Below are 12,451 nucleotides of genomic sequence, written 5' to 3'. Positions count from 1 at the left end.
TTGTGAGCATATCCTTGATGTACGCTTGCAGCCTTGTGAACATATTTTGTTACTCCATTGAAGCATTTCAGACAAAACGCACAAATGAACGAACAGCATATTTATTTATTTTTGCTCAGCCGGCAGGCTGCATACATGTTTCTTTGGCACAATGTGCTCGTAATGATAACAATACCAACACTACAAGACGGGCATCTCCTACTGCACATGTTTCTTTATTGTTCAACATCCTATCACAGGTTTCACCTCTCAAACATGTAGGAGATTCATGCTTTGCGTCACGAACGAAAAACAATAGGGCTATTTTTTTTTTTTTTTTACTTACACTGGCTACACGAGTGTAGCTAGTGTAGGAAGTCGCCAACTTTTTTTACTTGGTGTAGAAAACTGTAGCTTTTAGCGTAGCATGAAAACTACACTTTCTACACTGCAGTTTCGAAGAGTGTAGGCAGCAGACGACAAACAAGCAGGTTGACGTTGCAAACTGATACTGATTTACTGTCGTCGCTGATATCGCGACGACAGTAAATATTCGCTGCGAGGACGGTAGCGAAGTGCTGGCATGACCATGTGTCACCGAGGAAGGTGAGCTAACCTTCCAAGGAGATGAAATTATCTTACTCAAGAATGGTGTGGACTGTTTCAGACTCCGTGCGCGCTGTATTATACGCACCGAGAAGTTGTCTTCGTGCACTGCGCGTTCGCAATGCATTTCGCTGGAGTTTGTCTAGATTTGTTGATGAAAAGAAACTCGTACATTGGCGTTTAGCTTCAGACAAGGGCATATACGCAACCAGTGCGAAGGCACGTTAATTGTGGAGTCAGGCGCTTTTCGTCTGCTGATGCACAAGACAACGCGCTGTGTGCTCTGAATGGCTACAGCCTATAGCGAGCCAAGTGCAGTACACAACGTCATAGCCTTTGATTTCTTTCTCTATGGCCTTTGCCTGGCACTATACTCGTCTACACGAGCCCGCACGAAGTGTACGTTAAAAAAAATAGCCCTAATAGAGATCCCGCACACGCACATTCCGCAGGTTATCAACATACCGGCATCCTTATCGTTGTCCCCTTCTTATGATAGTTTCACTTCCGATGATTGGCGCATTTTCTTTTCGTCTGAGTAGTGCTGTGATATTTAAGACTGCAATTTCAGGACAATGGGCTGTATACGATAGCTTTGTATCAATGTTGCACGTGATGGAGCCGAGTTAGTGCTTTCAGGCAATGCTGCAGGTATCTTTACAAGACTATTGTGCTGTTTGCAGGTTGCTGAGACTAACGTTCCGTGTGCACGGTCGCAGTTCTAGTTATGAGGCTTCTGCTGTGCCAGCCGAATACGTCTCCGGTAAGCGCCTTCAAGATACCGTAGCAGTTCGGTGCAGTGGCGAGAGTGTGATCAATTTTGCCCACTACACTGTTCATAACCCGTCCACTTCACGCGCACGATCACGACGTCCCCTGTCTACAACAACAATGTTAAAGTATTTATGACACATATTCACCTGCAAGAAGACTAGATCACCATGCATTCCAAGGGAACACTAATGGTGCTTCCCATGTGAAAGCTGGACAGGCTTACATTTTCTTGGCCGATCCTCATCAGTATCAGTTTTCGTTATTTGTGAAGCTGCTTACGGACAGCAAGCCAGTAGTAAGACAGTCGTTTATAGTCGATCATGTTCACACAAAGACAGTAAACCCCAAGTGAACGCAATGGTCGATTGTAGACACTTTGAGAATGATGATATGGCAGGAAGGAATGGGTGACATATATCGCGTCTTCAGATGTTGTCATATGACCTATCCGAGCGGCCGCCTTGACAGGTGATCGTCTGGACGAAGAAAACGCATCCCTCCTGCGGTACAAGAAAATAAAGACGAAGAAAAAAAAGAAATTCGAACGTTCTGGGCATATTACTTTTTGCTGTACATACATCACAGTTGCTAAAAGTTGAGTCTACAAAAGTGGTAGTCTCGCTGCTAAAAAATCTATATTGCAATGTTAAATTGTAAGTTATCGTCAAATTAGGCAAAAAGGCATGCGCGAGAGACGAAACTTTTCCGCAGTGCTGTAAATTACTTGCGTTTGTCGCAATTTGCGAAGGCAGACTTTGTCAAAAACCGCAGAGTCTCGATGAACAATGGCGGTGGTGCACCATAAAGTTGACTGCAGCGCTTGATAATGATGACTCGAGTGGTTAACCATGGAAAATGGGAACAAGTAGCCGTATCGCCGCGCCCTGTTTCCAATTGTTGAGGAACGCTGCCAAGGCAATTCGCGTGCAAGCGAGAGCGCTTCTGAACAAGGCATCATATGTGTTCATCCGCGTTAGTTCAAGCTGGAAAAGAGAAAACACACAAACTCCTTATTTACAGCAGCTAAAATTCAAAGCACACCACCGAGTGCTCAAGTGCGTTGACTCATCTTGTGCCTTTTCCCTTCGGCGTCTGGGCAAACGCGAAACCGTCACACGTGTTTTAATTCCAGCGTCTGTTCAGAGAAACCAAGAGCGCCATATGAGAGCGCTGTCAAACGCTGCCGGACTACTTGGCGCGGTAACACACGCACAGAAGCTCCGCCCCCACAGATTTCCCTTTACTGCCACAGGAGGTTGTCCGCCATACTCCGATCGTCTCCTTGCCGATTTCCACCTCTCACCAGTTAACGCTCTCATCAGGTTTGCAACCCTGCATCTCGGTAAGGGGCAGATTTGCTAATGTCCTGACTGTCTGGCTCGATATCTACACTCATTCCCTTAATGCTGAGTCGTCTATTAACGCGATAGCGTTAAGGAGCTCGTGTCGCAGAAAAGCCGGTGTCGTCGGCGTCGGTGTCGGCATCGGCGTCCGCGGCGTTTGCCGTGAGCGATAAATCACGGCAGGCACTTCATAAATAAAAAGCAACTTCTAAGATGGGCTGGGTGGGAATCGAACCAGGGTCTCCGGAGTGTGAGACGCTACCACTCAGCCACGAGTTCGATGCTTGAAAGTGGTACAAAAGCGCTTCTAGTGAATGCGGTGTTGCCTTAGAAACGTGCCGTAGAAAGTTATACTGCGGTGTATATCGGTAATTATGAGCATGTAACTTACAGAAGTCACATTTACACGAGTAGCGAAGTATGTTTCCGCTACATTTCTTCTGCGCTTACCGCACACGCAGAGCCATCTTGCGGAAAACACAGAAGGCCCCCTCCTCTCAATGTACGGCGCTGCCCCGACAGGTGGCGCGCCACGCGCGCACTGGGGCTGTGCGGGGACCCATGCCAGGCGCGTCGCGGCCCCCACTCCCTCTCCCCTGACGACGCTTTGCCGTGCTCCCACACGGGTTCCAGAATCAAGCGCCGTTCCTTTCTTTAGATTACTATCTATCTATCTCTCTGCCCGTGCCGATCACGACGTTTGGCTGGCGTAGATCGTTTGTCCCTCCGAGACACCGAGTTCTTTGGTTCGTTCCGTTTGCTCAGGCGCACGTTTCGTTGCCGCGCCGAACACTGCGTTGCTCGACGCTCACCGCGTGATAGGTGGGCGCAAAGTCCGATGCGGGGCGCCTCGCAAGTGATCGCTGCGCCGTAGCGCATTGTCTTACACCCCTTGGTGGGTCGACGGGAACGCTGTCGCGTTCCAATCTTGAAGGCGAAGCTTAAGCGTCCTCCAATTTTTTACTTTTTTTTTCTGCAGCAGACACGCGTCTCATTCTGTTTCAAATATTTATGTACCTTCCACGACAGAAAATAGAAATAAAACATAGGAGAGAGGGTCGCGTAACACTTTTTTTTTGAAGCTATAAAGAAAAAAGGGCAAAATAAATGGAACCATGAGAAAGAGAACCTAAGCACCGGATGGTAGGCGGTGTTTTCTAGTCACTCCGCGCGGCTGCACGGGGTTCGTCGGGCGCTCCTCTGCTGCGCCGCTCGCGCGGATGCTCGGCAGTTGTAACGCGCGGATAATTGGATAATTGTCCGCAGGTGAGCGTCACCGTTTCAAAGGCAACCATTTTTTTTTTAGTTCTCGAGGCCGGGAACTAAAGGCCTCATGTGGCGAACAGAAAGCGAGCGGCACGGTTTAGAAAGAGCGGTGACAACTCCGGTGGCCAGCGCCACTCAATTGAACATATATCATACCACGAACCGAGCCACGTACGAGCGTAATCTATCACTACAGCTGTTCAGGTTTGGCGTCTATAAATTTGTTGAACTTAAATACCGGTCATTGACCGCCAGGGCGGGTGGAGCCTCTGGCACAGCTGGTGGGAGCGATATAGTCACATGGTGCCACTGGCGCCATGCGAATACAACTTGTGTGGTTGCAGATAAACTTCAAAGGGTATACGAACCACTATGAGGGAAGGCAGCTCCTTCCAGAACTGTAGGTGCGGTATCATCTCCACCCCTCGAGCGCCATTGTTGCGGTTGACCAGAATGCCTCCCACGAAGTAGATCAGCAGGGCCACAAAGAACCTGCGCGTCGACAAGATATTGGCACGATGCCACCGGCATGATCATCACGCTCGTGCATTATCATTGTCTTCCTATTTGTGTCCACTGCAGGAACAAGGCAACTTCCAGCATCTCCAGTTACAACTGTCTTGCGCTAGCCGACTCCAACATATATGCCTTCGACCATGCTGTCACGTCAATCTGATGTTACGGTTCTTAGAGTTTGCGTTTGCGCTGTATTTGGGCGGCAAAAAAGTCCTCAAACTCGCTGAATTGAATATTTGATTATTCCAAAGCCTACTGCAATTCTTGTTCATTTATAAGCCGCTAACTATAGTTCCGAGCAGACGCTGTCAAAATCTGTGACGTCACGGAGTCGGAACTTTAGCACGGGAACTTGAAAGTGGCGTCGCCACGTTTCTCTCGTATAGCTGCGCCTTTTCCTGGCTTTTATATACGAAGTCTCAGCGCACGGCGATAATGTCGCTTCCGGTGGCCCAGGAGTGCGATATGCTAATCAACCTAACCCATATTCCTCTTCAGTGCCTCTTTCATATACAGACTCTTGCGTGAAGCGCACGCAGGATCTTCCTGACACCTATGGACGGAATCGCGACGCCGAGGGTGGGCTTATTTTCCCCTTCCTTTCATCCAACTGAGGCGCTCTCGATTGCGACCATTCTGCTACCGCATCATCTCGATTCAGGGAAGATTTTATAAGAGAAGCCCCTGTATAGCGTTTATAAGTTGGGATAACGTGCATATATACGATGGGTAACCACTCCGCTATAAGCAAGCGCACCTATTTGATGCGTGTGCGCCAGCTAGACGCCGCCACATCTGGCTGATATATCTCATCTCCCTGTTAATCCAAACACTTCATCTGAAGTAGCTAGCCGTGCGTTTGGTAGGGTTGACATCCACGGCTTCCATTAAGCTCTCTCTCTCTCTCTCTCTTTCTTTCTCTCTCTCTCTCTCGCGCTCACTCAACGATGACGACATTGCAGCGACTCCGGGCGACTTGTGTTTGGTGATAAGAATAGCTTATTCGACCGGACGGTCATTGCAGTCTAACGGTTGCACTCGCAGGTGTTTAAAGTTGAGTCAGTATGGTCGCTGACTAATAATGAAAGCTATAGGTCACACCGTGTTAAGATCCACGCAATATACCTACACCATTACCACGATGGATGACGAATACCGCGCTGACGGATTCCGCAATCAATAGTCACGAATTCTTCCAGACCAATACTATATTTTGTTCGTCTGTGTGAAAAGAGATAGATAGATAGATAGATAGATAGATAGATAGATAGATAGATAGATAGATAGATAGATAGATAGATAGATAGATAGATAGATAGATAGATAGATAGATAGATAGATAGATAAGGAAAGAAAGGAAGAAAGAAAGAAAGGGCGGGGGGATAACCCGCACAGTGTGCCGATAACTCACAGGATGAGCAGTATGGATCCAGTGCTGAGACCTCCCGACGACGATGCCGGCGCGCTGCCGCATGCTCCGTTGTACGGCACGGTCACGTTGCGCTGCACGCAAAACAAAAACACGTGTATGCACACGTACGTATGTGCATATGCAGGACTGAGGCGACGGATATACGTACCCGTCGCGAACGCGCCTCGTTTTTAGGGTCGCCCGGCACGCCAACAAAGCCCCCAATTTACAATGTGTATACCCGTGTGTCTTGGCGGAGAGGATGCTCTTTCGCGGGCTGCCGATCACTTTGTGCGTGTGATTTGCAAATAGCTGCGTGAACTGAACTTCTCCGCCAAGTGGGAAGTCGCACGGTGCGAAATAAAATCATGTTAAAAGAAAACAAGAGATCTTTGAAGTGCGTCACAGTGCCGTGCTCTTTGTTGTTCTTTTTTTTCTCTCTCCCCTTTTTACACCTACGGCGTTGGTGCGACTGTTCGAAACGTGATGTGCTGGTTTTCACGGTTTTCCGCAAAAGCAAGATCACTCACGAAACTAATGTGTTGAGGAAACGTAGGAAATGTTAGCGGTAATGCTAAGGAAAATTTCGAAGTGTGTGGGTTAACGAGAACTGAAAATGTCAAACGGCCTTAAATGAAACGCTTACAGTGTCTCCGTTTCGCCGTTTTCACGAAAGAAAAAAAATAATACACGGTAGCAATTCCATAGTGCAATTCCACGATAACAATACCATCACCCATAGTTCTATGGCTGATGGGTATATAAAGTTTGAAGCTAGTAGGTTAATTACGTGCTTTGAAAGTTAGTACTGAATAGTCATGTTTTCCAAATTTTTGATGCGCTACACGAAGCCTGTAGTTTTTTTCCTCGGTTTCCTCTGGGAACTATGCGAGGCACGTTCTTCGTATCACGTTGAAGTAAGAAGAGCGTTGTGCATGGGTGAGCTACTGTAAATGTTTAATCTGTGTATAGGTTAATTACAGCCTCTGTAGAAAATTACTTATTTAAACTTTCCAGAGTCTCATGTACTGCCATTACCCGCAGTGCTTCCCAGAGCCCTAAAGCAACTGTACATGACGCCGAGTTCAAGTTTGGTGAAATTGGGGGGGGGGGGGGGGGGGGGTATGTTGCGCATTTTAAGTGTAATGTGTGGCGAAACGTTATTGTTTTCGGCATAATCAGAAGCGTTGCAAATAATTATTGAATCCTCTTTTTTTTTTCACTATTTCCACGCGTTGTATAGACGAGGTCCGCAGTAGGCTTCTGTGGTGTCCTCGGGGAACTAAGCCAGGGGATTTGTTTATATTTGGTGATAATGAAGGACACGTTATGGGCAATGCATAGTCAAAGTTCAAAGTTTCTGGGTCGCTTTCGGCCTTTGGAATAAATTAGGTACGTTAGTGCTCCGTGGCGTTGTGAGTTTGTTTTACGAGAGGCGCAAAAGCTATAGCGCGCTGCCCAGACATAAATAATTACAAGGATCGACATTTGGGCGAGTTGGTACTGGTTGAACATGTTGAAGGGGCAGCGCAATAAGACGAAGACAGAAGGCAGGAACACACAGGACAGCGCTGATAAAGATGTCACCGAGATGAAATTTTGGAATAATCCGCCCATTCTCGCAAAATTTGATCTTGGCTTCGAGATGTTATATTCCAATGTGTGGGACGAAATACACGGGCGTTCCAGGTACTTTTGCGTTTCAAGGCGTAAGAAAGCGTTTTTGTAAAAAAAAAAAGAGAAACAAAGTGGAACAAACACACGTTTTTACGGTGAGTTTGATGGCGCATATCTCCAAATTGGCGTCGTTCTGGAATTTTATTCCAACAGGATACGCCTTGCAAGCTCACCTTCTACAATTCCTAAATTGCAAATATGTTCCGTAAGGTAATAAATTCAGAAGGTAATTAGCGAATTTTTTGCCAATTAGTTGAATGTGCGTTTCTATTTCTCGTGCAAGTAATGTCTGCCTCTCCGTATAATCCAACTCAAGGACTAGAATTATGTTATCTGCAGCAGACTATGTCTTTCCTTAAATTCCGTACAACTTAAACATGATCACCTTGTACATGAAATAAGCAAGCTAGGAAAACAATTTCAACTTATATCGTTCTTTCTTATTCTTCTTACAACTTAAACCAAACGAGCCTACACCGAAGTCAATAAAAGACTTCCAACTTGATGCTTCGGTCGACTGGAACGCCGCTGCAGCCGCGTTTCGAGTGTCTGGAAAGCAGGAATACGAACTCCGCGTGCAGATATGCTCACCAGCTGGATGCACGCGTGTTCTTTGCATCGGCGCGAGCCTAGGCAGCTATCTGTATGTACACGTACGCGCACCCGCCGTCGTATAGCCGTTCGCGAGTGAATGCAGGTGCTTGCCAAGATGAGAAAGAAAAGGCAGAGAAATAAAGAGGGAGAAAACAAAGAATGGAACAGCGCAGCGCGTTCGCCGAACGCGGCGAGGAATCAATCAAATCTGTCACCTTACATATAGTGAAACAGAGAGGGGTTAACGACCCCTCGTTTTCTCTCGACATATACTCGACATATGCGTTTGTATGCGAACAATGCCTGTTCGTGTAAAATGTATAAGGTCAACAGTATTTTACGGAGGACGCAGCCGAAAGGCTAGTGAGAGTTACCGGACTGCACGTCTGCCAACAATAACTATAGCTGCTGCTGCTGCTGCTACTACTACTGCTACTACTACTACTACTACTACTACTACTACTACTACTACTACTACTACTACTACTACTACTACTACTACTACTACTACCGCTGCTACTATTACTTTACTGCTACTACTACGCTGCTGCAATGAGGAGTAAAATAGAGAAAATATTTGAAGACAGGCTGGAAACTGCCCTCGGCATAGAGGGAGCACAACGCCCGCTTGCATGAAAGAGCAGGGCATAGAAAAAAGCAGGGAAGACAGAGAAACAGGAACTGACACAACTGGAAGAGCAGAAATGAAATAATGTAACTGCCCGCTTCCAGACATGTTAGTCAGCAGCCTAATTTTTGTGCATTACTGTTTACGCAACACTGCAGAAGTCTTCATTACGAGAAACTATACTAAAGTTTATGTACAATGCAGGCTCTGTCTCGTTCGGATCTGGCTTGGCTGAGTGCCTGCGTCCTGCGCGGCAGTTTAATTTGTCTAAATAGATTCAGGAAAAGAGTTTATATGTCCCAAAGAGATTCGTTTCGCGTTCTTTATTATTTCTATTTGTCCTTCGTGATCTAATTTCTTTTATTTTTTGTTAAATTTTTTTCTGTACTGTTTTTGATTGCCATTGTGTTGCTCCTTATGATGTAGTTAGTTGAGGTTGGCCGCAGCTGTAAAATACAAGTATTACATACATACTTTAGCTTTCCCTAAGGTTACAATGACGTCTTGGGGAGGCCAGTACTGGACAGCAAGGGCCGACATGAGGTGGGGTTTCCCCTCCCGTGCTGGTCCTTCCCAAACGTCCGGTACATTAAATCTAGCTGTAGCCACTGGCACCACAAGTTTGTGGTAATGTATGTTAATAGCATGTGCGAGAATACAAGCTGGGCCTCTCGGTTTCCTGTCCTCTCGTTCATTACATAGCGAGGGTCTCCAGGCCGGCAGGTTTGGTGTCGTTTATTTCGTACGCAGCCCGCAATTAAACATTAGTTGGTCAGCGCTTCGTCGTTTGCATTATTGCATGTCCCGTCCTTCGCGCTGTTTAGTCTTCGATATGAAGTCTGAACCAGCTAGTCCACGTCAACGCCCCAGCTACTTCTGTCACGTAGCTCAACCTCGGCAATCTCGACCTATAGACTGCCTCTTCATGTTTCGTCCATAATACATGAACGGCCAAAACTCTCACTGTACGCACTTCTCGGGTAGGGCTCGACGACGCACGAGTTCTGTGCGGCGCTGTGGATACGATCGCATCCATGCCCTCGCCAGCAGCATGGCTCACTTCTGATTTCTCAGCGTTCGTCGGACACGGACGGCAGCCTGTACGAAGACCCATATTCGTCGTTGTCGTCACCGCCTCCTTGCGCGAACGCACGCGTGCTATAGTTTCCCCACCTACAAGGTTTATTCAAAGCCGCGTCGTGGTTGACTCTGGCGCCACCGCATATAGACCTCGCCCCCCTCGGAGAATAACGGACTCGCCACATCACGGAAACGGCTTCCCGGTCGTCCTGGTTCGTTACCTCGTAAATGCATGACGCAGTAAAAATGCATGACCACCCGCGGTCAATATATATCGAAAACGCAAGCGAGTGTCTTGGATGGTCTATCTGTCATTCGCCGTCACCTTTGAAGCACGAAAGCGATGACAACCGAACACCCGCTGCGCTTAATCATAACGTTGCTGTTGTCGGCTATGATAATGAAATTAATGCACTACGATTCCTGAGTTTTGCGATCTCGGGCATAACTCCTCTTACTGCGCCGGACAGTGTGGACGTGTGAAGGACCTACGTGTTGCTTGCGAATCTAACCGAGTTAGCATAGGGACTGGACGTTGCCATGGGCTAGTCGGTGTGTGCGTTCTTCTAGAGATTCATAGCGTAATGCCACTAGACTAAATATTTTTGTTCTTGTCGATACGATTGGCTGTGAGCTAGTTTTTTCCTTGTCCTTGCAGAATATTTATTTCCGCAGACAAGACGACTACAATCCTTATAAGATCCACCTCTTGAATGCTTTCGCATTAAGACACCGAAGGTGATATCCGGCGCCCGTTCAACGCCACCAGAATTTGACGAGAATAATTGTTTGCAAGAGATTTCTCTGCTCATGTACCTCGCACAGATCTCGGTCGTCAATGTTGCTGTACGGAAGCTTTGTGACCAGGGACCCAGGTCCGATAGGAATGGGCTTGTCGTGGTCGCAGGTGAATATCACGTTCGTCCTGAGAGTCTTGGACAGCTCGCTGCACTTTAGCAGGCTGCTTGCTGGCTCTTGGAATTTCACCACGAAGCTGTTTTGACCTGCAGAGAGATAGAGATAGGATTAATTAATTTTTCGGTGTGCCGTTAATTCCCCGCACGGACATCTCAGCATGGTCAACCATTCGAAATTTTAGGCACATGTTAGTTACCGAAACAGACGGGAAGCGCATAACCGTGAAACATTTTCGTCACGGTCGCTTTAATGCACGTGGCAGGCTATTCGTGAACTGCAGCACCGTGCGATCACATGAACAAACATATGCGCACATCCCACGCATATTTACTGTTACAGTAGTTTGTCAATCACAGAACTAGTGACAATCTACGGATCAGTGTAGACCTAGTGCCGATTGAGTGCCGTTACTGAACTATTGCAGACCTAGTTCAGACCTATAATGCCGATATACCGGCGCTAGGTCTGCCGATCGCAGACCTACAGTACAGGGTGTTTCTTCCTTTATGGAGTGATTAAGAACAGTTTCCCTGTTCTGGTGACGTATCTGGCGAATGTTGGAACTGTCCTGGGCAGCCGCATGGCCGTAACCGCTAAAAACTGCATTGCAATGGTACAACAATATGTACAGCGATGCAAACCAACAATGCATAAGTATCCAAAAGTATACACACAAGTGAGAGCTTGTGTGTATACCGCGCGGCAAAGGCGTTGGTCCCGGTTTGGCATTCCTGACCAGGACGAATTTTCCCTCAATTGAGAAGCTTTCTTTTTGAGAAACCAGTATAATTTTTTCTTTGTAGCTTCATGCTGCATTCGGGTGGATGACAATTTTCCCTTTTACAAGCGAAACCAACTACTAGTAGGAGTCAACCGACAAGGCAGTTACTTAGTTTAAAGTATTTATTCGTGGTTTCTGATGGAAACAATGTCTGCGGAAGTAGTGATGAATGGCGAGGTTGGGCAGTGAAGCACACGGGCTCGAGCTTGTTGTAGTTGTTCTTTTAAATATGCCAAAGATGTGAACTCTACAATAAAATCAGAATCGAGTAGCGAAAACATGGGTTCGTTGGACATAAAGTGCTCATATCGGGGAGACACTGAGACTGTGAAAGAGTGGTAGAAGTGGCTATATATATAGTCTGTGTGTATGAAGAAAGGACAAACTTGAAAACAGTAATGTTTCAGTTCCTTTCTCTTTTTTTCTGTGAAGGCGATAGTACGTTTCTGAATTATGCGAGTTTGTTCATTAGGCCCTTCCGCCATGGGCTTCAGAGCTGTGATGCACACTTCACAGTTGAAACATAGCAGTACATACACGACAAAAAACTGCCGCTTAATTCCGTGGCTGCAGCGACACGGAGAGCGCACAAGCAGCATGGCAGCCAACGAAAATTCGTGACGTAGCGTTTTCTCGGTTGTTTGAGATCCTTCCTTGATGTCGATCTCGCGAAGTGCTGCGTTTCGCAGTTGGCTGCGCGCACACTCTAAACATATTTACACTTCTATGAGTATATAAAGGGTGTTCGGTTGTCCTATGGCTAACACCCTCACGTTTAAGGGGCAAGGTGAAATTGTTGGTGCAAAGCAATGATGGTATCTTGTTTGCCGACTTTTCCTTGCAAGTAAAAGTGATGACAGCTGTGACAGGCGACAGAA

At 46.9% G+C, this 12,451-nt stretch overlaps 1 protein-coding gene across 1 annotated transcript in view; it reads right to left on the bottom strand.

Moving 5' to 3' along the window:
* Positions 1–85: 85 nt before the first annotated feature.
* The window catches only part of LOC142576013 (uncharacterized), an 86,573-nt gene continuing 74,207 nt past the window's right edge, over positions 86–12,451 (bottom strand). The window contains exons 3-6 of the mRNA XM_075685890.1: positions 10,691–10,878; positions 5,896–5,987; positions 4,337–4,460; positions 86–1,859 (exon numbers count right to left, since the gene is read on the bottom strand). Coding sequence (XP_075542005.1) covers positions 1,785–1,859; positions 4,337–4,460; positions 5,896–5,987; positions 10,691–10,878 — 479 coding nt within the window. The 3' untranslated portion in view covers positions 86–1,784. The remainder of the gene's footprint in view (positions 1,860–4,336; positions 4,461–5,895; positions 5,988–10,690; positions 10,879–12,451) is intronic.

The sequence above is a fragment of the Dermacentor variabilis genome, chromosome 3 (genome assembly GCF_050947875.1).
Source record: "Dermacentor variabilis isolate Ectoservices chromosome 3, ASM5094787v1, whole genome shotgun sequence".
Taxonomy (NCBI): Eukaryota; Metazoa; Arthropoda; class Arachnida; order Ixodida; family Ixodidae; genus Dermacentor; species Dermacentor variabilis.
This window is presented reverse-complemented; position numbering and strand designations above follow the sequence as displayed.